General features: G+C 40.8%; 1 protein-coding gene across 2 annotated transcripts in view; it reads right to left on the bottom strand.

The window, feature by feature from the left end:
* The window catches only part of rassf3 (Ras association domain family member 3), a 73,764-nt gene that overhangs the window by 8,552 nt on the left and 38,867 nt on the right, over window positions 1–26,345 (bottom strand). The window contains exon 1 of one of the 2 annotated variants that reach the window (XM_062982557.1): window positions 20,741–21,027. The exons of the other annotated variant lie outside the window; for it this stretch is intronic. Coding sequence (XP_062838627.1) covers window positions 20,741–20,869 — 129 coding nt within the window. The 5' untranslated portion in view covers window positions 20,870–21,027. Of the gene's footprint in view, window positions 1–20,740; window positions 21,028–26,345 lie in introns of those variants that run through there. 2 annotated transcript variants of the gene reach the window in all.

Raw genomic sequence — 26,345 nt, 5'->3', positions numbered from 1 at the left:
CTCTACCACAGAATATCAAAATATAAAGAGAACTAAAAATACAGCATAATTTATTTGTGTCTGACTCTGTGTGAGAGTGAATGAGAGAGACTTATATGTACTTGTGATACTAAAGTAACTGATCAAGTTTATCATGATCTCATACCAAAACTACCAGTTCTGCCATACCCTATAAGGCTTTGCTTTAACTGCTGGCATGCAACCCAGTTCTAAACAGAGCTAGTTGTTTAAAATCTTCAGGCTAAATTGGAAGAATAGCATTTAGACTCCTGGCACTTGGTTTACAGCAGGAACACCAAGGTTACACACATTTAAAACAAAACAGGAGAATACGGGTATATTGCTGGGAACAAAAGCTTTTCTAAATCATTTAAGCTAATTTGGAACTTAATATGCACATAAATAACTTCTATAACACACCTCTCTGATTAGTATTCTTTCACATGAATTCTACCCAAAATCTCTTTGGGATGGGATACAGAAGAGTAAATAAGTACAGGCAGTCCCCGAATTACAAATATCCAACTTACAAATTACTCACAGTTAAGAAGGGGGGCGAGATAATAGGAAGTGAGAGAAATCTACTCCTAGGAAAGGAAATTTCACTCCTGAAAGAGTTGTCATGGAGAAAAGGGGTGTCAACTGAAGCTTTATCCCCAATCCTTGTTTCCACAACAAACCAAACTTTTCAAACTCCCATAATGAATAGGGGCACAGACAGCAAAACAAACACCACAGGGGTGCTAATCCCCCATACACTATCCAATGCTTGTGTGTGTGTGTGTGTGTGTGTGTGTGGCTCGAGTGACACTTAAAACGTACCCATTCTGACTTACATACAAATTCAATTTAAGAACAAACCTACAGAACCTATCTTGTTCACAACTTGGAAACTGCTTGTATGGGTAAGTGGGGAAGAGTCTTTGAAATCTAGACATCACATCCGGGAGGCCACCTTTCCTCTAAGCTCAGAATGACACACAGTGGACCTATTCACATGATAAAGGGAAATCCGAAAGAGACTTGACGAAGACCAACTAATGAACTAAACTATCCTGGCTGAACACAATCTTTCACAAAGAAGGTATCCTCTTATACTTCCATGTCAAGAAAACATAATGGCTGTAGAACCATCCACTAGTAGTTGCTAAGAAGAACTGAGAACAAGAAGCTTGCATTGCAAGTAGACATTGCACAAAGTTGCAATTACAGTTGCCCTTCCACATTTCCCATTTTGACTTTTGTGAATTGATTACTTGTGGATTTGATTAAAAGTTATTGATAGGAATCTCTAGATCCTCCAACATTAGTCAACTTTCTTCAGTCATGCTGGGTTACCTTGAGATTTCTAGACAGGTGTTTTCTCAGGTAAAGATTTCTTTGTTCATGATTGTCCTCTTTCACAAAGCCCCTGTGTCCCTAACAAATGTGGAGGACTGACTGTGTTTTTTTAACTAAATACCATTCAGCTTCACCATTTAGGCTACAACTTGGATCACTGCTTATACTGAGAATGAAGTAGCTTCTCAGGAAAAAAAAAGTATTATATATAGCTCGGAGCCCCTGGTGGCTCAGCTGGTTAAACTGCTGAGCTGCTGAACTTGGTGACTGAAAGATCGACTATTCGAATACGGGGAGTGGGTGAGCTCCCGCTGTTAGCCCTAGCTTCTGCCAACCTAGCAGTTCAAAAACATGCAAATGTGAGTAGATCAATAGGTACTGCTTCAGCAGGAAGGTAACAGCGCACCATGCAGTCATGTTGGCCACATGACCTTGGAGGTGTCTACGGACAACGCCGGTTCTTCGGCTTAGAAATGGATATGAGCACCAACCCCCAGAGTTGGACACGATTAGACTTAATGTCAGCGGAAAACCTTTACTTATAGCTTGGTATGGAAGTATGGTTAGCATCTTTGCCTTACTATCTTTGCATCAGCATTGGTACTAATACAATATAGGCTAAAATACACTTTGTAAAGAAGTAAATTGAAAGGAGAATTGATGTGGCCAACAGAGAGAAGGATGTACTGAGACAGGAATAGCATGTATGGTAACCATGAAGACAGAGTAGACATGGCAAATTCTTCAAACTGTGTAACAGACAAAGGAAAGACCCCATATTAGAGAAGCAATCCCACAACACAAAAAGAGCTGAGTAAATTATTTTCTTTTCTTCCCTTACAGCATTTACCATGACCTAACAAAAAGTGATAGGAAAGGGGAAGCAGAAAAAGTAAGGGAACTGTAACACTTCTCTCCCAACGCTGCTTGGGTTTCTTGTTTAGGTTCCGAGAATTAAACATAAAGGGGACACAGAATGTACACTAGGCTTAGAATCAACACACTAAGCGAATCTTATACCATCTATGTGACTTAGTGAGCAACTTCTAAAACCCCTACACAGCCAGTACATGCTTCATGAGGAATGGGAAAAATCACCAAAACATTTGACTAAGTCCCCAGAGCCAGAGGTTAAATTATTACAGTAATGCTGGGACCTTTGGTAGAGATCAGTGCTTATGTCATCATTTTGGGTGTGAGGATGCAACCAGATGCCTCTGACATCTTGCCTGCTCATTATGAAGCATGGCCATGTGAGGGGGAGGGCGGGACTTCAAGGTACTGTTCAATACAATACTAAACTTCACAACATCCAAAAAAGGACAAAATATACCTGAAGGGAAACTTGTGAACGTCTCCTAAAGAGGTCTCCTATAAGTAGTAACAAACATTCCCTGAATTTGTTCATCTGCTTCAATAAATGACAAATAAGAGTTATGATTCTAAAGGACCACTACATGCCCTGTCAGTTAAAAGAAAGCTTAGCAGAGCATTCTATTTAGATACAAATCATTTTGTAGGTAAAAATTCACAATATGACATACCCTTCTGAAACTGAAGCTAACTATTACCGTTTGCAAAGGACCTTATACTTGATCCTATATTTCCTAGGTTTTTTCGATATGATCAGTATACTTCTGTACTTCATTTTTCAAGTGTACCCACTATGATGGAGTCTTCTCAACAGAATTCAAATCACCCACTTTCTCTCTCACACACACCACCAATAGCTATTCCCAAATCCGAGAAGGAGAACACTGTAGTCCACTCACAGATCTCAGATCACAATTCCCAAGTAAGACTGTCTTCCTCCTGACTCAACATTTTTTCAAACTGCTTTTATTATGACCAATCTTTACTGATTAGAATCCTCAAGTAAATACAAGAGGCATTCCTTTTCTGTGTATTTTGCTTAAAACTCTGCAGACAAAACTGAAAATATTTCTGGAAAATACAAGAGATCTGAATACTCTGTCCCTGCTCTAACTAGATTTACTGAACTGGCCAAAATGGAGGTAAGGAAACTGATCTTGAGTTTTAAAAACAGTGTGTGCCATCTTTCTAGGGTTCTGATCCACAAAAGGAGCCTCGTTTTATCTTTTCTGGCACCAACTACATGGTGGGAGGGTAACAGGTTGTATTAATTACTGAGCACAGAATATCTCTAAGGACTTTAAATGCTATCTACATACATTAGCAAGGAAACTGTCATACGTAAAGCTTAAAAAGAATCAACTGTTAAGGGGCAAGAAACTACATTTGACCTTTAAATGGAAAAGGATTTTCTAAAACTGCAGTGGAAGCAAAACAAAACCCACCTCACACACATGATACTGACTTTGGCAATAAACTCGCAAATCAGGTTGTAAATAAGCAAGTTATTTTATTAACCCCGGATAGAGGCCAAGAGGAAACACAGAGAGAGTGGCTTTGTTCTTAAGGGTACATGGGATAATGAGTGTTGATTCAGTAATTCAAGGTTCAAACACTTTCTTCTTTTTTAAACAGCAGTTTCCCTACTTGCATGCTCAGGAAATCAGTCACAAGGAAATGCTGCTGCTCCACCTTTCCTTCAAGTCAGTTAAGATTTCATAGTAGATCATTGTTACCAAGCTCACATCAAGATATGTCTTTTATCTATTGCGACGAGTGGAAAAAGTGATAGAAGTTTACAAAACATGTGAAATATAAACAGAGGATTCCAGTTCTTAAAAATAACCAGATCCCAGCAGTATTGTATATACGACTGATTCAAGTCAGTGTATTGTGGATTTTAAAAGGTTTATAAGATATGTCTTATGTCATTATTGTTCTGTGCTCCTTTTTGAAGTCATGAAGACTGTAAGTCAGCATTTTGCAAATAATTTTAAATGAGGTGTCAACAACCAATCTCTCCAATAGGCAGAAGTAGTATCTGGCTAGGTAAATGCAAAACCTCTACTTTAACATCACAATTTTCTGCTCACTTCAAAGGGAGCAGGCTGATGTGATTCAGAGACAAATAACATGGACAAGAAACTGATGTCGAGGCAGGATCTGCCTTTCTGGGAATGCATTAAAAATAAACTGCTCAACTGCAACTGCATACCATTTTAATGTTATTTATTTATTTTATTTATTTATTACAACATTTGTATCCCACCCTTCTCACCCGAAAGGGGACTCAGGGCGGCTTACAATAAAACACACGTATATAAAAATATAAAATACAATACAAATCAATTAAAATAGTTAATAATTACAGCAACATTCATAAAATACAATAATAAATAGCAGATAGGCGCAATCGGATCTATTACAATGGTAAGGATAGGGGCAAGCAAGAAACGTAAAAGACTTTTATTGGAAACAACATGAATTGGTGTGTACTGGTATGTAATCCTGAAATATAATAGTGTTTGAGTTAATTTTTTCCTTTAAAAAACAAGACAGTTGTTTCCAGGTACACTTGTACTAATGGGAACCACAGAGTTAGAATTTGAATCGGGGTGAAAATCATCAAGCCTCCAGATGGTTGCTGTTGGACCAACCCACTGGATTTCTCATCTATGCTAGCTAGGGTTGCTGGGATTTGGGTGGAACGGTTTGTAGTAATATTTTTAACACCCACATACAAGAGTCTGATTATACCTGATTAGTACAATCAATCTGGTTTCAGACCTGGTTACAGAACTGAAATAGCATTGGTTGCCTTGGTAGATGATCTACGAAGAGAGCTAGACTCGGGGAACCTGTCTCTGTTGGTTCTCCTGGGCCTCTCAGCAGCATTTGATACCATTGACCATGTCAATGTGTCAAAGATATGAATGTTTAAAGATCCGACTTTATGAAATAAGGAATGGAATTTGGACATGGCTTTTAACCTGTTTTAATCTTGTTTTTATTAATATTGTGTATCTTGTCATTATTGTTTTTATGTGATTTGCTTTTTGTCAAATGTTCTGTACTGTGTACTTGAATTGTTTAGCTTATTGCTGTATTTTAAGGCATTGAATGTTTGTCTTTTATGTTGTGAGCCAACCTGATAGGGCAGGATAGAAATAAAGTTTTACTAACTTACTTACTAGTACTGTACTGTCTACATTGACAAGATCCGAAGCAAATATCTTTCTCATAATTTGTACCATATTTTGACTAGAGATGTCCACAATTCAGCCTTCTGCATACAAGTTTCTACTCCATATTGTAGAAAAAAACTAATCTCTCCCATACCACATACAGTGTGTTTCCACATACAAGTCAAGACCATCAAATTGATTATTTCTGATACTCTTCAGGCTTTATTTTTCTACATACAGAAAAACTATTTCTGTGAATTTTATCAGTACTGAGATCTTTTATTTCTTTTGGGGACTATCCAAGTAATATTTATTTCTCCAGAATTTTATTGGGAACCTAGCCTGGGGACTTGCTTACTTCATTTGATGGCAAATACAGAGCCAGTATTTGCACTCATACAATAGCCTTGTCTTTTCTGTTTTGTCAACATGCAAATTCTCTTTATTTTCCGTTATTTCACTAATGTTGCTCTCTACCTGCGTCCTTCATACAAGTATTGCAGAATTGATATCTGACCTATCAATGAATCGCCTTCTACCAATATCACATTTTCCTACTCTTTGTCTTTTCATATTTATTTTGAAAATAAGTAAGGCAGGTTTCTTGGATTTCACAATTATCTATGTTCATATACCACTACTTTGTAATTTCAAATCTATCCTTTCTTCATTTTGAGCTCTTCACGCTTGACAGCAAAACACTGCAAGTTACATAACACATATGAAGACTCAGAATGTAAATTGGGGGCTCTACAAGGTAAGAATAGGACTATTCCACTTTTCCCTCAATTATTTTCCCTATAAAGCCACTACAGATGCAGGACGCACATGCTATCCCTCCTCATACCACCAAATAATGTCCTGGTTCATGCCAGTAGTACAAACATACAAGAATTTGTAAGTATATGAAGCCTCCCCATCTCATCCACCAAGAAGGAGGGTCCCATGGAGGTGTGAATAGGAAAAATCCTTCAAAGTCTAGGCAAGTGGATCTCAACCTGGGGTCCCCAAATGTTTTAGGCCTTAACTCCCAGAAATCCTAACAGCTAGTAAATTGGCTGGGATTTCTGGGAGTTGTAGGCCAAAAATATCTGGGACCCACAGGTTGAGAACCACTGGTCTAGACCTTGCCTCCCTGCAACTCAAAAGGTGATGAGATGAGCAAAAGTCAACAGAGGAAAAGAAAAGAAGATTTCCCAAATTGGCACATACATTCTTGTTTCATGCACATTAAATCTATGTAACAAAAAGGCTTTATAAGTTTCCTATAAAGAATAGCATGAAATAGTTCAAGAGAAATGATACTAACAAGTAAATAGAGCTTGAAACAAAGCTCTTAAACATGCTATATTATTGCTGTTACATATATCTTCATTTTGAAGATATAAATTGGTTTTCTCACTGAAAGCACTTTATATGACTGGTTGGTTGTTATTCATTTTATGTCTATAATTACCATAACATTTTATTGATGTGTATTTTAGGATTGATTGATTTTACTGTGGTATTGTTATGTATTTATGGTGTGAATTATGTTTCCCTTTGATATTTATGTACAGTATCTGTATTTTTTACACCATATGTATTGTTACATTATGAGTGCTTTGTAAGCTGCCCCGAGTCCCTTTTGGGAGATGGTGATGGAGTAGAAATAAAGTTTTTATTATTATTATTATTACTACTACTACCACTACTATTATTTGACCCCAATGTATGGCAGCTCAGAGTTGTGTCAATGCCAAATTGGCACGATTTCTTTACACAAGATTTGCCATTGCATTCCTTTTAGACTGAGAGAGTATGATATGCTAAAGTCACTTAGTGAGCTTCTATGGCAAACTCGTATCTCCCAAAGTTCCAATCTAACAACAATGCAATATACCACAATGACTCCCATTTTAAAACTGAGTGGGACAAAATTCATTTACTTACTGTACTTTTACCCTGCTCTATCTCAACCCCAAAGGGGGCTCAGAACGGCTTCCAGATTGGCAATAATTCAATGCCACAAAAAAACAACATACAAATACAATGTACACCATACATTGATATCAGCAAAAAAAAATAATCATAAAAATCATAGCATATCAGAGCATTAAAATAAACACTGGATCCGAAGTCATATTCCAGGATCTGTTGCAATCGTGTTACAATCACTTCATACTGCCTATTGCACTGTACTACTCTCCAAATGCTTGGTTTCACAGCCAGGTTTTTAGTTTCTTTCTAAAGGTCAGGAGGGAGAGAGCTGATCTAATTTCACTGGGAAAGGAGTTCCACAGCCGAGGGGCCACCACTGAGAAGGCCTTGTCCCTCGTCCCCACCAGCCACACCTGCCAAGGAAGTGGGACCGAGAGCAGGGCCTCCCCAGAAGATCTTAGTTTCCAAAATGCTTTTTGTACACAGCATTTGAAGCCTAAGACAAGAGATATTTACTAAAAAGGCCCCTAGGATTTTAGGGGGATTCTTTTCAATCATGGTTTGGTAGAAAAGACATTACTTCAGCTATAGGTGAACCTGCAAATCTGCAAACAGAGGTTTTACCACCACTTTTAGTAAGATATATAAGCATGTGAAGTTTTTCCTAGCATACAGATGCAGTGATAGAAAAAGCTTCACCTGCTACAATATCTTAGCTGTTTTGCAGCTGTTCAATGTGTCTATCAATAGTTTCATTAATCTTGATGGCACTTACGTCTCAAACTGTAACTGGAGCGCTAGGAATCTTTGCTAAAATCAGTTTCCTCTGTTTGAGGATTTATATGGGTGTCAGTGACACACTATTTTTTAAAGAAAGAATAGGGATGAAGAAAAAAGGCAGACGCTTACAGCAGGAAAAAGAAACAAGATGGGGCAAAGAAGATGCTAAGGAAATGTTGCATTGAAAGGTTGCAATGAACCCTTATGACAGATTAAATTCAACTAGCTGGCTGGTATTTTTATTAACTTATTGTGTAGGAATATAGTCAAACAAAAATAAAGCCTCTTTAGGCATTTTCTAGGTCTTCCAGTTCATTATTTCAATAGGCTTTACTATTATCTGCAGTTACACATATCCATACGAAGTCCAGGAACATATCCCCCATGGAAATGGGGATGATACTGTAAGGATATAAAAGCCTTTACACCAGTGATTCCCAACCTATGGGCCTCCAGGTGTTTGGACTTCAGCTCCCACAATTCCTAATAGCATGTAAGCTGGCTGGGATTTCTGGGAGTTGAAGTCCAAAATACCAGGAGGCGCAAAAGTTGCTAACCACTGCTTTACACATTCAACAGATCTTTGAACCTATAGTCTTTCTCCAAGTTCTGGAAAACATCATTAAAGAAGTGGTCTGCAAGGACTTAGAAAGGAATGCAGTCATCGCTAATAGTCAACACGGATTTATCAAAAACAAGTCATGCCAGACTAATCTGATCTCTTTTTTCGATAGTTACAAGTTGGGTAGTTGCAGGGAATGCTGTGGATGTAGCGTACGTGCCTTTCAGTAAGGCCTTTGGCAAGGTCCCCCATGATCAAGGGTCTGAAGAACAAGTCCTATGAGGAACAGCTGAAAGAACTGGGTATGTTTAGCCTGCAGAAGAGAAGGCTGAGAGGAAATATGATGGCCAAGGATAAATATGTGAGGGAAGTCACAGGGAGGAGGTAGAAAGCTTGTTTTCTGCTGCCCTGGAGACTAGGACGAGGAACAATGGCTTTAAACTACAGGAAAGGAGATTCCACCTGAACATTAGGAAGAACTTCTTCACTGTGAAAGCTGTTCAGCAGTGGAACTCTCTGCCTCAGAGTGTGGTGGAGGCTCCTTCTTTGCAGGCTTTTAAGCAGAGGCTGGATGGCCATGTCGGGGGTGCTTTGAATGTGATTTCCTGCTTCTGGGCAGGGGGTTGGACTGGATGGCCCTGAGTTCTCTTCCAACTCTAGGATCCTATGATTCTAAGTTTTCAAACGTTGACACAAATATTTTGATACAGTGTTGCCTTTTTCATGTACAAAACCAGGGTGCATGGCCCAGCAATACAAAGCAAGGTGTTAATCCAATACTAGTCACTAATATACTTAACCAGATAAAATGAGCCAATGCTAGTAACAAAACTTTTTTAGAATAAGTTTGTACATGTAGATGTCCTTTAGGATTTTTTTTCTGAAACAATCCAGGATATGATTACCTTGTATTCTGCCTTTATAACTGCAGGCTATTTGAGTTTTATATATAGAAAGGGAATTAAGCATGTTAAGCCAATCAGATCACACAACTGGCTGAACATCCTAATACTTGATTTTACCAGTGAGGGAAGCACTTGTTCTCACGGCAGCTCCTAGTGCAAGCAAAAGGACCCATCACCAATTCTACTTTCAACAGTGTACAGTCAAGTGACTCTTTGAAATCTAGAAGTACATATTGATTTGAAAGTCAGTTTTAAGATCTCAGCAGTTTAACATCCAGTGAAAATGAACGTGTCCTCAGCCAAAGAAGTTTGAGGAATATAGTACTTGCCTTACTATACAGAACAAATCTTCAAATTGCCTATACTTTGTTTGAAAATGTTAATGATACCAAAAAGGAGACTGAATAATAAATGGATAGGTGGATTGTTTCTTATGTCCCTAACAAACCACTCTAGGGGATTCATTTAGCAAGTGTTACCTCTCCAATGGGAATGCAGGAGCTTGTGAATAAACACCTAATTTCTATGTGACTTAAGGTGGACTTGTGGGATAATTCCATGCTCTGAAGAGTATCATCAAGTATTTTTTTTTTTTACATTTTAGTGCAGTTGAGAAACTGCAAGTCGCTTCTAGTGTGAGAGAATTGGCCGTCTACAAAGACATTGCCCAGGGGACGCCCGGATGTTTTACTATCCTGTGGGAGGCTTCTCTCATGTCCCCACATGGGAAGCTGGAGCTGACAGACAAGAGCTCACCCCGCTCCACGGATTCAAATTGCCAACCTTTCCATCAGCAGTCCTGCCAGCACAAGAGTTGTGCCACCAGTATGTTATCTTGTTTGTTATGAAACAATTTAGCTTTAGATTCATTACTCCCAATTATCAAAGCATGATTGACTGCTATGTACATGTAAATCTCACTGAGTTCAATGGGACTTATTTGCAGATAAGTATACAAGATTACAGCCTCACTCTATCTAAACAATTTCAGGAAGATGAAACATGGCACTTACAGAGAAATTAACACTTTTAAAAAGCCACTGGAAAGTATGTTTAAAGAAGAACCCTTAGTATGCCACTATTTTATTATCTGCAAGTAATAGTCATAAGACTGTTTAATAAAATTAATCACAATGTTTATCTAACATTATATTTTGTACAAAGTGCCATCCTGTCAAATATCTGAATGCATTTCTTACTTCTGTCCCACTGTTTTCTATTACTTTACTAGTTGGTTTTGTCAAGACTGTAGTCAATATTATTCACACAGGCCTTCTGCTGCACAGAAACATAGGAGCCAGTAGTGCCAACTCCACAAATATAAAATGGGCAGGGCAATGGAAGTAAAGTGCAAGCAGATGGGTGGAGTATTTGCTGCTTCCTCTGACCTCAATGTCAACATGCTCCTTGCACACAGACGGTACCAGGAACACGTAGTGAGTTAGGATTTGTATTTCTCTATGCAAAAGGCATAATCTGCTGTATTAAATTAAGAAGCATTGTTCATGCAATCATCCATAATGCAAATTTGTTTCTCGTCAACTCAAAAGGAAGAAGGGGTGGGGTAGAGGTAAATGACTCGCTCATTTTTCACCTGGTGACACAGAATGATTGTGCTGTATTTCAGCTAATGGTAGTCATGACTGCGGCCAAGTTAAAACTAACTACACAGGCCACTGCCAGGTTTTTTTTACAGACTTTGAATTCTTTTTAAAAAATTCTGGTGACCAGCTATGTGACTGGTTTGTTTGCCAACCACCAGACCTGTTGAATGTGGATCTCACATGTGAGACCAGCTGAACAACAGTGCAATTAAAAACTCGAGTCAAGCAACAAAAAGAAAGTGTGTGTGCTTTTGTAAGCAATTTTCCAATTTAATGAGAGAGACGCAGAGAAAGTACACTTTGCCCTGGTTCACAATTCAACAATGGAGGGAAACATTTTACGTGCTTCCTCACTATCCTCTTACACACAACATTTAAATAAACTTCCAATTCTTACGTTTAGTCTATTGAAAGAAAAACAATGGATTCAATCCAGTTTTTTTAATTTATTCAAATAGACATACATTTGTAAGTATTTATTGCATATAGTGCAATACTTGTCAGCTATTAGTGTTCCATAATCATTTCTCAGATAATATATTTTATTTAAGGGGTCACAATCTTCTATTTAAATAATGCATATAAAGTTATCATAGGCTCTAAATTAATATCCGTTTCCTCCTTGTCTACATTCTTATAGGTTCCCCTATGTACATTTTTAGATTAATTTTACATTGAGATGTTGGATCATTGGTTGCCATTCATCAACAAAGTTATCTAAAAGTTCTCCTCTTAAGAGTACAGTTAGTTTATCCATTATCAGGAAATCTGTAATGTATTTTTCCCATAGAGAGAGAAGGGGAGAGAGTCTACAGAGTATAAACAATAAATAGGGGTTTCCTGTAAACACTAAAGTAAATCTCATGTATTTCAGGTGACCCAATCATTGAACGTGGATTTAGTGTAAAGGTCTATTTGACAGTTGAAGATTAACACATTTATTACAGCATAGGTCTATGAAGGCTGATTAAATTACAAGAATGTCAGTCTCGGCAGGGGGTGGGTGTCTATTTAGAAAAAAAAATGTTGTGACAACCGAAGGAATCAATTGGGTTTGTGTTCTTATTCCCCTAGCCATCATGATCTGGAAGGATTATGCAAACAGGTTTGCCAAATTTACCCTGTGGATTCTGTGGAAGTACCTAAATGAAAAAGTCTGCCTGGGAAGAAAGAAACACATAAGAATAATGCTCATTCATGCAATGCCAACCAGTATGGTTACATGAGAACCATCTCTACGAATCACTGAGGGTACACCTACATTGTAGAATTAATACAGTTTGACACCACTTTAATTCCCAAGGCTCAAGGTATGAAATCATGGAAGTTGTAGTTTCACATAGCATTGAGTCATGGTAATTACAGTGATGTCAAACTGCACTAATTCTACAGTGCAGGTGCACTATGAGTAAGGAAATCAGAGGAAGTGTACCCCAATCGCTCTTAGTATAGCCCGGTAGGCTGTTAGGAATTGTGGGAGTTGAAGTCCAAAACACCTGGAGAGCCTAAATTTGCCCATGCCTGGTCTAAACCATGTTGGGTTACAGCTCCCAGTGTTCCCTGTCATTGGCTCTGCTGGTCTAGATTTTTTGGGATCTACAGTCCAACACAACTTATCCATGCTTCCAGGCATTTAGACTATAACAAAACTCCCAACCCTGTTCTAGAAACTGCCACTTCATTTCAACATATGTACTTAAAAACTTCTGAATTTCAGCCTAGTACTTCAGTAGATCCCAGCTCCCACATAGTCCATTTGTGCAAATGTTTTGGACCAACTTTAAGACACCTTCATAAATACAGTACAATCCCCTAATTCCACAAATTCAGTGTTTATTTCGGGTCTCCAAAGAAAAGTTTTAGAACATAGGCCAAGTCTAGCTTTAATTTGCAGCCAGGAGTTTAGGATAAGATGTCAGTATAGCTGATTTGTTCAGAATAATACATGTTAAAGGATAAATGCTTATGTATAAAGTTGAACTGTATTATTATTTTTGCTACTACCATTTCATATTTTATATTATTCAGTTATGTTATTGTTTTGAAGCATTTGCCCATACCAGAGCAAAATTTAAGTGAGGCGTCCAATAAAAGTAACCAAAATGCTCAAAAAACTGTAGGGTTATTTTTATCATGTCAGAAGTGACTTGAGAACATACTACAAGTTGCTTCTGGTGTGAGAGAATTGTCTACAGGGCTGTCTACAGAGATATTGCCCAGGGGACACCCGGATGCGTTACCATCCTGCTATGAAGCTTCTCTCATGTTCTCACAAGTTAGAATTGACAGACGGGAGCTCACCCCGTCTCGTGGATTCGAACCGGCAACCTTCTGGTCAGCAACTCAACCTTCAAGTCAGCAGTCCAGCTTCTAAAAAACTACAGTGAAGTACAGTAGAGTCTCACTTATCCAACGTTCTGGATTATCCAATGCATTTTTGTAGTCAATGTTTTCAATATATCGTGATATTTTGGTGCTAAATTCGTAAATACAGTAATTACTACTTAGCATTACCATGTACTGACCTACTTTTTCTGTCAAATTTATTGTATAACATGATGTTTTGGTGCTTAATTTGTAAAATCATAACCTAATTTGAAGTTTAATAGGCTTTTCCTTAATCCCTCCTTATTATCCAACATATTCACTTATCCAACATTCTGCCGGCCCGTTTATGTTGGATAAGTGAGACTCTACTGTAATACTAAACTAGTAATACTAAACATCTTATGTGGTGGAATCTCTCCATAACACGAGTTTCAGTGGTTTGAGACATGGTCCTCTTGTTCAGACACATCTAATGACAACTCCAAAGAAACATTAAAAATGACTGAGTCTGATTCTAGGACGAAGATATAACTAATGTTGGGCAAAGCTTTTCCTCTCTCTTCCTCTCACATTACACCAAGAGTTTGAAGTGGAAACATGTGGCATCACTTCTTCTTGTGCCATTATTCTGTGTCGCTAGTAACAAAATGTTCCCCTCACTGCTCAGACACTTTGTCCTCGCTTTTCAAATTACAACCTTGTTCCTCATAGTCCTTTGCCTTTCTTGTCTCTCATATAACACAGTCCCTGATCTTTGTCCTCAAGCTGCACCATTCACAGCTACTCAAAGAAACTGTTTTAATTGGCTACGGCTATCTTCCCTTGCCTTCCCAAATCTTAGATATGCCAAGAACTTCCTCTGGAGACATCAGCATGGAGCAACAACCTTTACCCCTTTCAGGTGAGTCCCCAAGCCTTTCTCCCTGCAAAACAATATTTAGATTGTAAATCTGGGGACAGGGACTATCAAACTATCTATGTGTTGGGTTGCTGTGAGTCTTCCGGGTTGGATGGCCATGTTCCAGAAGCATTATCTCCTGACGTTTCGCCCATATCTATGGCAGGCATCCTCAGAGGTTGTGAGGTCTGTTGGAAACTAGGCAAGTGGGATTTATATATCTGTGGAAAGTATTTATCTCTTTGTAAGATGGTTTGGCCCCCATTTAGTTCAAGAACAATGAATGAATAAATCAGCAAAGCCACAACTCACATGCCTATTGCTTCTTCCTGTGAAACCATTGCCATTGGGAATATCAGGCCCTCCAACAGTTGTTGTATCACAACACCCAGCAATCCTGGTAAGCACAGATAATGGTGGCTGGCAATGGGACTTGTAGTACAGCAACTCCTTTACTTCTCTTTCACAACATGTGAGTAAATGTTTGTAGCTTTATTTGCCTTCATCCCTTGCAATTCTGGTATCTCTTTTTATTTCTCCCACACACACACACACCTTGCTCTCCAGAAGCCGCAGTGGCGCAATGGATTAAACCCTTGTGTTGCCTGGACTGCTGGCTTGAAGGTTGGGTTGCAGGCCTGAAGGTTGCCGGTTTGAATCTGCGAGACAGGGTGGGCTCCCGTCTGTCAGTTTGCGGGGACATGAGAGAAGCCTCCCAGCAGGATGGTACCACATCCAGGCGTCCACTGGGCAACGTCTCTGTAGACAGCCAATTCTCTCACACCAGAAGGAACTTGCAGTATATTCTCAAATCGCTTCTGATATGATTAAAAAACCTTGCTCTCCTGCTGCCTTTCTCCTCTTGATCCAGATTGCTTGCACAACCTCTGTTATACTATTTCTCTGTGAAATGCTATAAACACTAGTGACGTGTACTATACAAGTGAAATAAAATGTATTGCTCATGCTCCTTATCTTTCCATTCCTGCCCACTTTTATCACCAGCTACATTTCATCATCAGTGCCAAGGAGTGGAGGCCAAACTGTGGGCTGTTGAGATCATGAGGAATGCTGAAACTTGTTGCCTACAAGCCATCTCCTAGCAACTACTACAATCCATGAACATTTAAAAACACACACGCAAGGAGCAGAAGATAATCTCTGTTTCTAACTACTGCTATCACCTTGAGCCTTTTCCCCCCACACATTTAAAACTATGTCGGTTCATGAGATCCTAATTTTTATTCTGCTATATTAAAGTTGGAACACTTTATCATTTAACTCAAAAGGTGCACCTATTCGATCTAACAAGACCACGTCCAGTTATACCTGGCTACAATTACTTTAGCTGTTTTAAGAAATTCACAACCCAATAGCAAAAAGTATACTAACAGTACAGACAAATATCCAGAGTTTCTATCATAATTGATTACTGACTTTTAAATGACTGTCTTACTAACAATTAACAGTTTTAGGGAAGAGGCATGGAGGTGTTGTTGAAGACTGTCACGGCCAGAATCACAGAGTAGCTGTGAATTTTCTGAAATGTATGTTTCAGAGGCATTCTCTCCTGACATTTCACTCACATCTATCAGAGCCAGCTAACACCTCCTAACAAAGGATTCCCCTAGGCAGGAAACAGCCAGGCCTTGAAGCTGCCAGGCCATTCAATGCTAATCAAGCTGGCCAATTACAACTTTCAAACTTGCCTCCAACAGGCAAGAGTTCTTTCTCCAACCCTAGACATCATTCCACAGATATATAAACCCCACTTGCCTAGTTTCCAAAAGACCTCACAACCTTTGAGGTTGACTGCCACAGATGTGGGCAAAACGTCAGGAGATAATGCTTCTGGAACATGGCCATACAGCCCGGAAAACTCACAGCAACCCAGGTAAGGAGGTGTTTGCATATAATGAAGTGCAATTTGAATGTTAACAGAGCCATATCAGAAGCAATTATCCACATAACAAGTATTACATTTTGCAGCCCTTAAACCCCAAGTGTGTCTACACTAGCAAGCAACATGTGTGTTTGATCTCTAGGATGCAACCATTCAATTCATGAAGCATGAGGTAAAATCCTTTTGAGAACAACATCAGTTAGCTGAAAGGCCTTGGAAGACAGAATATTGTCATGAGAGACACTATACGCATAAAATATTTACAATATCCTACAAAAACGGGGTAGAGCTACTTGTGCCATGCATGCATACATACATATATTGCTTTAGTGATAGCTATATGTGCAATTTCTACCTTCTAATAGTTTGACACTGCACACACCAAAGCCATGAAAACTTCTTTTGATAGGGAGAGGGAAAAATAAGGCATTGACTTCTTCTTGATAATTAAATAGCTGCCCTGTTGCGCCCTGAAGCAAGGCACTGCATGATAGGCAATCAGTTCCAATTATGTGCTTTCCCAGAAATCCCAAAGCGTGGAAGACCATGCGCTTTCAGGAGTAACACATGAGCAACCAAATTTAGACAACCATGTGTTGGTCCCAACTTGGGGAGGTGTCTTCCACCCAACAATCCAGAACCATGGATCCAAAACCTTTGGATAACTGTAAAAGTCCAAATAACTAAATGCTGTAAAGGCACCAGATTCTATCTTGGATGCCAAGCAAAGTCATCTCTGGTTAGTAATTAGATAGGAGACTACCAAGGAATACCAGGTGTTGTAGGATATACATGCATATTTGTGTGTATGTATGTATATGTATGCATGTATATGTGTGTGTGCGAAATATATACATATTTTCACTTTTATTATGTGTATAGAAGAGATATATATATATATATATCTTCTATACACATAATAAAAGTGAAAATATGTATATGTGTATGTGGCTAGGGTGCCCACTTCCACTGACAGGCTCCCGCTTCCACAAACAAATACAACTCACAGTGCTGAGGAGCCGCCAAAAGCACTCTCCAATGACATTTCAGGTTATAGCAAGCGCCGCAAACATGTACAAGAGCCCTGCCAATGTCCTCCCCAAACACTATGGCCCACCACCCAAGGAATGCTTTCATTTGGGTACCATTTCATCCTAGATTTTACGTGTTTCCTCCACCACAGGCAGTTATCCCAGTGTTCTTTACTCTCTCAATTGGTGTAGAATTTGCATGATCCCGCCCACTGCTTCTCCCTTAACCCTTTCCTACTCTTTTCAACTCTGTCTGCATAACAAACTGAGCAGAACTGAGCAGCAAGTAAACAGTTTTGGGGATTGACTCCACATGATGGAAGTTGCAGCTCACCCTGCATCATGTCAGAGCACTGTGATCCCCACTGACAATAGACCTGGACCACATTTGGCACACACAACGCCCATGACCAACGAAAAATACTGGAGGGATTTGGGTGGAAGTCACCTAGATTCAAAGCCGTTGGTAGGTACTGGGATTTATTGTTCATCTGCAATCAAAGAGCACTCTGAACCCCACCAACGATGGCTCTGGATCTAACTTAACACACAGAACCCTCATGACCAACAAAAAATACTGGAGGACTTTGGAAGGATTTATAGGTGTTGTAGTTTACCTACACCCAGAGCGCACTATGAAGCCAAACAATGATAGATCTGGACCAAACTTGGCATGCATACCCGATATGCCCAAATTTGAATGCTGGTGGGTTTTAAGAGGAAGTGGCCTGAACATTTTGGAGTTGTGGGTACTGGGATGTATAGTTCACCTACAATCAAAGAGCACTCTGGACTCCACCAATGATGGCCCTGGCCCTAACTTAGCACATAGAACCCCCATGACTGACAAAAATGCAGAAGGGCTTTAGGGGAAATTCACCTTGATTTATAGGAATTATAGGTCACCTACATCCAGAGAACACTGTGAACACAAAAACAACAATGGATCTGCGCCAAATTTGGCATGAATACCCAATATATCCAAATTTGAATACTGGTGGATTTGTGCAGTTCCAGGAAATTTGGGAGTTGTAGGTACTGGGATGTATAATTCACCTGCAATCAATGAGCACTCTAAACTCCACCAAAGATGGAATTGGATCAAACGTGGCACACAAAGCCCCCACGACCAGCAAAAAAATACTGGAGATCTTAGGGGAAAATTAGCCATGATTTGGGGGAGTTGTAGTTCACCTACATCCAGAGAGCACTGTGAAACCAAACACAGATGCATCTGGACCAAACTTGGCACACATAACCAACATGCCCAAATTTGAATACTGGTGGATTTGGGGTGGAATTGGACTTGACATTTGTTAGTTGTAGGTACTGGGATTTATAGTTCACCTGCAATCAAAGAGCACTTTCAACCCCAACGATGATGGAAACTGGACCTAACTTGGCACACAGAACCCGTGACAAACTGGACATACTGGAGGGAATTGAGGGGGACTGACCCGCCATGGTGGGAGTTGTAGTTCATCCTGCAACTGGAGAGCATACTGAACCCCACTGATGATGCATCTAGAGCAAATTTGCCCAACATGACAAACTTTAAGTACTGATAAGAGTTTCAGGGGGGTTAATCTGGCATGACGGGAGTTGTAGTTCACCCACAACCTAGATACCTAAGCTAGTATGTGTGTACATATATACATATATATCTTCTATGTACAGTAGAGTCTCACTTATCCAAGCTAAACGGGCTGGCAGAATGTCGGATAAGCGAATATGTTGGATAATAAGGAGGGATTAAGGAAAAGCCTATTAAACATCAAATTAGGTTATGATTTTACAAATTAAGCACCAAAACATCATGTTATACAACAAATTTGACAGAAAAAGTAGTTCAATATGCAGTAATGCTATGTAGTAATTACTGTATTTACGAATTTAGCACCAAAATATCACGATGTATTGAAAACATTGACTACAAAAATGTGTTGGATAATCCAGAATGTTGGATAAGCGAATGTTGGATAAGTGAGACTCCACTGTATTTATAAAGAGTTTCAGGGTGGTTAATCTGGCATGACGGGAGTTGTAGTTCAACCACAACCTAGGTACCCATGATGCATGTAGAGCACATTTGCCCAACATGACATACTTTTAAGAGTTTCAGGGTGGTTAATCTGGCATGACGGGAGTTGTAGTTCAACCACAACCTAGGTACCCATGATGCATGTAGAGCACATTTGCCCAACATGACATACTTTTAAGAGTTTCAGGGTGGTTAATCTGGCATGACGGGAGTTGTAGTTTACCCACAACCTAGGTATCCAAGATGCATCTAGAGCACATTTGCCCAAAATGACAAACTTTAAGTACTAATAAGAGTTTCAGGGGGGTTAATCTGGCATGATGGGAGTTGTAGTTCACCCACAACCTAGGTACCCAAGATGCATCCAGAGCACATTTGCCCAAAATGACAAACTTTAAGAGTTTCAGTGGGGTTAATCTGGCATGACGGGAGTTGTAGTTCACCCACAACCTAGGTACCCATGATGCATCTAGAGCACATTTGCCCAACATGACATACTTTATGAGTTTCAGGGGGGTTAATCTGGCATGACGGGAGTTGTAGTTCACCCACAACCTAGATACCCATGATGCATCTAGAGCACATTTGCCCAACATGACATACTTTATGAGTTTCAGGGGGGTTAATCTGGCATGACGGGAGTTGTAGTTCACCCACAACCTAGATACCCATGATGCATCTAGAGCACATTTGCCCAACATGACATACTTTATGAGTTTCAGGGGGGTTAATCTGGCATGACGGGAGTTGTAGTTCACCCACAACCTAGATACCCATGATGCATCTAGAGCACATTTGCCCAACATGACATACTTTAAGAGTTTCAGGGGAGTTAATCTGGCATGACTGGAGTTGTAGTTCATCCACAACCTTGTTACCCAAGCTAGTATGTGTGTATATATAGATTTATATCTTCCATGTATACAGTAAAAGTCATAATATGCATGTAGCCATCTATCCATGTTTGTATGTATTTTTCAGGCTGGCTTCCACATTCAGAGCGCCTTGGAGCTCCCACCAATAACAGATGTTGGCGGGAGTTGTAGTTTGCCCATATCCTTAAGCATTTTCTAATGGGACCATTCATTAAACACAAAAACAAACAATGATGTTGTGCCCTCCCCCTAATAACAAATTACCTAACCTATATCAGGAAAACAAAGAAGAAGTATGCAACTTTGAATGTGGGGACCACTTTGGAGACCCCCTTTTGGGGGCCGTTTCCATTGGCCCCATGCCTTCCCTGGGGTCCCGCGTTAACGCGGGACCCCAGGGAAGGCATGGGGCCAATGGAAACGGCCCCAAAAAGGGGGTCTCCAAAGTGGTCCCCCGTGAAACTGAACCCAAAGTCTCAACACAACTCACTCACCCGGGCGCAGGGCTTGGCTTTGCTCGGGGCGGCCCTGAAGAAGGAGGTGCGGGCGGTGAAGAAGAACTCCTCCGACTCGGACTCTTCCCAGCTGCTGTAGCCGCTGCTCATGCTGCTCGTCCCGGTCATGGAGGAGGAGGAGGAGGGCTCCCTTCCCGCCTCGGGCGCCACATGGAGAAGGGCAAGGCGGCAGAGTCCCTCCCCCGCTATCCGCCGCCGCAGCCCACGCCAAGGCCGGCCTTGCCTGGCTTAGCCTCTCTCGGCCGGCCCCTGAGTGACTGGCTCCGCCTCCCAGAGGAAGCCTGGGCCGGGCCCTCTCGCTCCGCCCACGCCGGGGAAATGAATCAATGCAAGGAAGACTGGAAGTTCTTGCAAAACTACAACTCCCAGGACTCCATAGCACTGAGCCATGGCGGTTCCAGGGCTGTTGAAGCTGTACTGATTCTGTGTTGCAGTTTTACAAGATCCTTAGCCCTCTCTGTAGATTTGGTGAAGCATTCTTCAGCAAGGAAGACTTGGAGACCTTGCAAAACTACAACTCCCAGGACTCCATAGCACTGAGCCATGGCAGTTCCAGGGCTGTTAAAGCTGTATTGATTCTGAGTTGCATTTTTACAAGGTCCTTAGCCTTCTCTGTGGTTTGGTGAAACGTTATTTAGCAAGAAAGACTAGAAACCTTGTAAAACTACAACTCCCGGGACTCCATAACACTGAGCCATGGTGGTTCCAGGGCTGTTGAAACTGTAATGATTCTGAGTTGCAGTTTTACAAGGTCCTTAGCCCTCTCTGTAGATTTGTTGAAGCATTCTTCAGCAAGGAAGACTTGGAGACCTTGCAAAACTACAACTCCCAGGACTCCATAGCATTGGGCCATGGCAGTTGTAGTCTGAACAGGTCCTTGGTCCTCTCTGTAGTTGTGGTGAAGCATTCTTTAGCAAGGAAGACGAGGCCTTGTAAAACTACAACTCCCAGGACTCCATAGCATTAAGCGATGGCAGTTCCAGGGCTGTTGAAACTTGGCAGCTAAAGTGGTGCCAAAACTGCATTAACTCTACAGTGTAGATGCACCCAGAGAAGGCTAAGGATCTTGAAAAACTACAACTCCCAGGACTCCATAGCGTTGGGCCATGGCAGTTGTAGTCTGACAAGGTCCTTGGTCCTCTCTGTAGTTCTGGTGAAGCATTCTTTAGCAAGGAGGACTTGGAGACCTTGTAAAGCTACAACTCCCAGGATGCCATAGCATTGGGCCATGGGAGTTGTAGTCTGAATAGGTCCTTGGTCCTCTCTGTAGTTTTGGTGAAGCATTCTTCAGCCAGGAAGACTTGGAGACCTTGCAAAACTACAACTCCCAGGACTCCATAGCATTGGGCCATGGCAGTTGTAGTCTGAACAGGTCCTTTGTCCTCTCTGTAGTTTTGGTGAAGCATTCTTCAGCAAGGAAGACTTTGAGACCTTGCAAAACTACAACTCTCAGGATGCCATAGCACTGAGCCATGGTGGTTCCAGGGCTGCTGAAGCAGTAATGATGCTGAGTTGCAGTTTTACAAGGTTCTAAGCCATCTATGTAGTTTTGGTGAAGTATTCTTTATCAAGGAAGACTAGAAGCCTTGTAAAACTACAACTCCCAGGACTCCATAGCATTGAGCCATGGCAGTTGTAGTTTGACAAGGTCGTTATCCTTCTCTGCGGGTTGGGGAGGCATTCTTTAGCAAGGAAAATTGGGAGACCTTGTAAAAACTACAACTCCCAGGACTCTATAGCATTGGACTGTGGCAGCTGTAGTCTGACAAGGTCCTTGTCCTCTGTAGTTCTGGTGAAGCATGCTTTAGCAAGGAAGTCTAGATGCCTTGTAAACTACAACTCCCAGGACTCCATAGCATTGAACCATGGCAGTTCCAGGGCTGTTGAAACTTGGCAGCTAAAGTGGTGCCAAAACTGCATTAACTCTACAGTGTAGATGCACCCAGAAAAGGCTAAGGATCTTGAAAAACTACAACTCCCAGGACTCCATAGCATTGAGCCATGGCAGTTGTAGTTTTACAAGGTCGTTAGCCTTCTCTGTCGTTTGGTGAAGCATTCTTTTGCAAGGAAGATTAGAGACCTTGTAAAACTACATCTCTCGGGACTCCATAGCATTGAGCCGTGGCAGTTGAAAGGCTGTTGGAACTCTACAGATTCTAAGTTGTAGTGGTTCTTGTAGCTTCTCTGGCAAACCACAACTCTCAGGATTCCATAGTGTCCAGCCTTGGCCGTTCAAGTTGGTATCAAAATGCATTCATTCTACAGTGTGTATGCAACCTTCACCTTCCATGCCTTGCGGTGTGCATCAGACTGTAGTAGAGTGAACACAGTTTGACACCACTTTAGCTGCCATGGCTCACTGCTAGATGGGATCCTGGGAGCTGTAGGTCTCTAAGGTCCTTACACTTCTCTGCTCAAGAGTGATGGTGCCTTGGCAAACTACAAATCTACAAATCTCAGGATCCCATAGCCCTGAGCCATTGCAGTTGACATTTAACTGTCATGGCTCAAGGTTATGGGTTCCTGAAAGTTGTAGTCTGGTAAAGCATTCTTTAGCACAGTGGTTCTCAACCCGTGTTCTGGCCTACAGCTCCCAGAAATCCCAGCCAGTTCACCAGCTGTTAGGATTTCTGGAAGTTGAAGGCCAAAACATCTGAGGACCCACAGTCTGAGAACCACTGCTTTAGCAGGAAATAGTACAGTCCTTGCAAAACTACAACTCCCAGGTTTCCATTGCATTGAGCCAAGGTAGTAGTGTCAAACTGCATTAATTCTACAGTGTGTGTAGACCTCTGATTTGAAACTATAGTCCTCCTGGTGATTTGGACTTCCGACTGTCAGCATGCCTTTGCCAATGATTTGGGGTTTCTGGGAGCTACAGTCCCAAATATCTTTAGTTGTATGTTTTTGATGTAGATATGTGATATATTTTTATATATATGTAAGGCATTGAATTTTGCCATTTATTATGTTGTAAAACGCTTTGAGTCCCCCCCAGGGGTGAGAAAAGCAGTATAGAAATGCAGATGATGATGATGATGATGATGATGATGATGATGATGATGATGATGATGACGACGACAAAAACAACAACAACAACAACAACAACAACAACAACATAATAATAATAATAATAATAATAATAATAATAATAATAATAATAAATAACAACCATTTGGGAATAAGTGATCTACACTGTAGAATAAATGCAGTTTGACACCGCTTCACCTGCCATAACTCAGTACTATGGAATCATCGGGGCTGTAGTTTTGCAAGGTCTTTAGCCTTCTCTGTCAAAGAGTGCCAGTTGTACCAAGCTACAACTACTGTGATTCCATAGTGAAAGTGGCAGTGAAAGTGGTGTCCAGCTATATTGATTTTACAGTGCAGACACACCTTTGGTTTCTCCAACCTCCTCCCAACTGGCGTATTTCTGTCTTGGGAACACCTTGTGCTGCTTGCTCCTCGCTAGCCAAAGGGTGAGCCCAGGGCCCTGGCTGAGCGATGATCTAACATCCGCCTCAAGCGAGGTCGGGCTTTTGCAATGTAAACAAAATAGGACACACAAAAAAAGCGCTGTAGGCGACAGGACGCAGGGCTTGGCAACGGTCCCCCATTGTAAAAGGCCGCTTCCAGAATAGCTCAGGCTCATGATACAACACAGCTTGCTTTCCGAAAGAGCTTTTCTTAAGGCTTATGAATCTCAGGTCTAGCAGAACAGAAGCACACCACAGACTTCCAACTCTTAACTCCACATAAAATGGAACATGGTGTGGGTCTATGTTGGAGAAATAATGCAGTTTGGCACCACTTTCACTGCCATGGCTCAGTGCTATGGAATCGTCTGAGTTATTGTTTTACAAGGTCTTCAGATTTCTCTGCCAAAGAGTTGGTGCCTCACCAATCTAAAAATAACGTCATTCCACAGGCAATTAAAGTGGTGCCAAACTGCTTTAACTGTACAGTGTAGCTGCACCCTGGCTGCCACAATTATAGTAGGAATTTTAAATTATTCTCCCAGGTTCGGGCTCATTGAAGCAGTGCATTCCATGTGCATAAATTTTCAAAAGATCACACTATGCATAATGTTTAATTTTAGTACAGTAGACACGCACTAATCCTGACATAGTGTGGCTAGAAAAGGGTATCATCCTGAAGATTTAAAAAAAGAAAACCTTTGGATAGCTTAATATTTTGCTCAATCCATGCTGATTGTGCAGTTTTTAATTATTAGGTTCATGCCAGTGGCATCTCTACAGGGGAGGATGGCATTAGGTGACGCCATAAGAAAGGATGATGCCAAAATGACTATTTACAAAAACATGCCTGTAGTGTTTAAGCAGAAATATATTACCGTATTTTTATTAAAAGCATCACTGTGGTTAAAAATAGTCATAAAACATTTTTATAAGTCCAGCCTCAGCTTGCATGCACCATATCAATATAGATACGAGGCTAAAACTCTGATGATTAATATTTTTTTAACCTTCTAATACATATGTGCTCTGGTCAAAGCTGCAATTAATACCTCATTACAATGATGCTTCAAACCAAATGGTTTCATCTGCAATTGCTTGCTACAAGCATTTCCTTGTTTTCACTTCTGTTTGAATTTTTTTTTTAATTTTTGGGATTTATCAATTTTTCTGGTATTTCAGATACAGAGTTGTGTTTTAGTCTGCTACATGGTATGGGACACACTAAGGGGCCGGGGTGGTGCAACAGGTTAAACCACTGAGCTGCTGAACTTGATGACCAGAAGGTTGGTGGTTCGAATGCCTGGGATGGGGTGAGCTCCTGCTGTTAGCCCCAGCTTCTGCCAATATAGCAGTTTGAAAGCCTTTAAAGGTGAGTAGATCAATAGGTACTGTGTTGTCGAAGGGTTTCATGGCCAGGATCACAGGGTTGTTGTATGTCTTTCGGGCTGTGTGGCCATGTTCCAGAACGTCAGGAGAGAATGCTTCTGGAACATGGCCACACAGCCCGAAAGACATACAACAACCCTCAATAGGTACTGTTTTGGCGGGAAGGTAAACGGCGCTCCATGCAGTCATGCCGGCCACATGACGTAGGAAGTGTCTACCAACAACACAGGCTCTTCAGCCTAGAAATGGAGATGAGCACCACCTCTCAGAGCCGGAAGGGGAAGTCTTTATCTTTATCTGTGTTTCGTTGTTTCTAGGCATTGAATGTTTGCCTTTGTGTTTGTGGATGCTGGAATCCGCCCTGAGTCCCCTCGGGGAAATAGGGCGGAATATAAATAAAGTATTATTATTATATTAGTATAAGGGGTGATGCACTAAAATTACTAATGAGAAAACATAATCAGAATATTGGGCCAGCAATATTGTGAAATAAGCAAACCTCTCTTCAAATGACACTAATTCAAAATAGCTAACGTTTCAGTGTAACTTTGTTATTGTGCGATTTTAAGACATTTCTGTCTCATGCCAAACATATCACACGGGTTTCTTGGCATGGTTTGATCAAAGTGGGGGTTGCCTTTGCCTTCCTCTGGATATGAGAGAATCTGACTTAGAGTGCAGCTACACTATAGAATCAATGCAGTTTGACACCACTTTAA

Source organism: Anolis carolinensis, chromosome 5 (genome assembly GCF_035594765.1).
Source record: "Anolis carolinensis isolate JA03-04 chromosome 5, rAnoCar3.1.pri, whole genome shotgun sequence".
Lineage (NCBI taxonomy): Eukaryota > Metazoa > Chordata > Lepidosauria > Squamata > Dactyloidae > Anolis > Anolis carolinensis.
The sequence above is the reverse complement of the archived record's forward strand: the minus strand, read 5'-3'. Positions and strand labels throughout refer to the sequence as shown.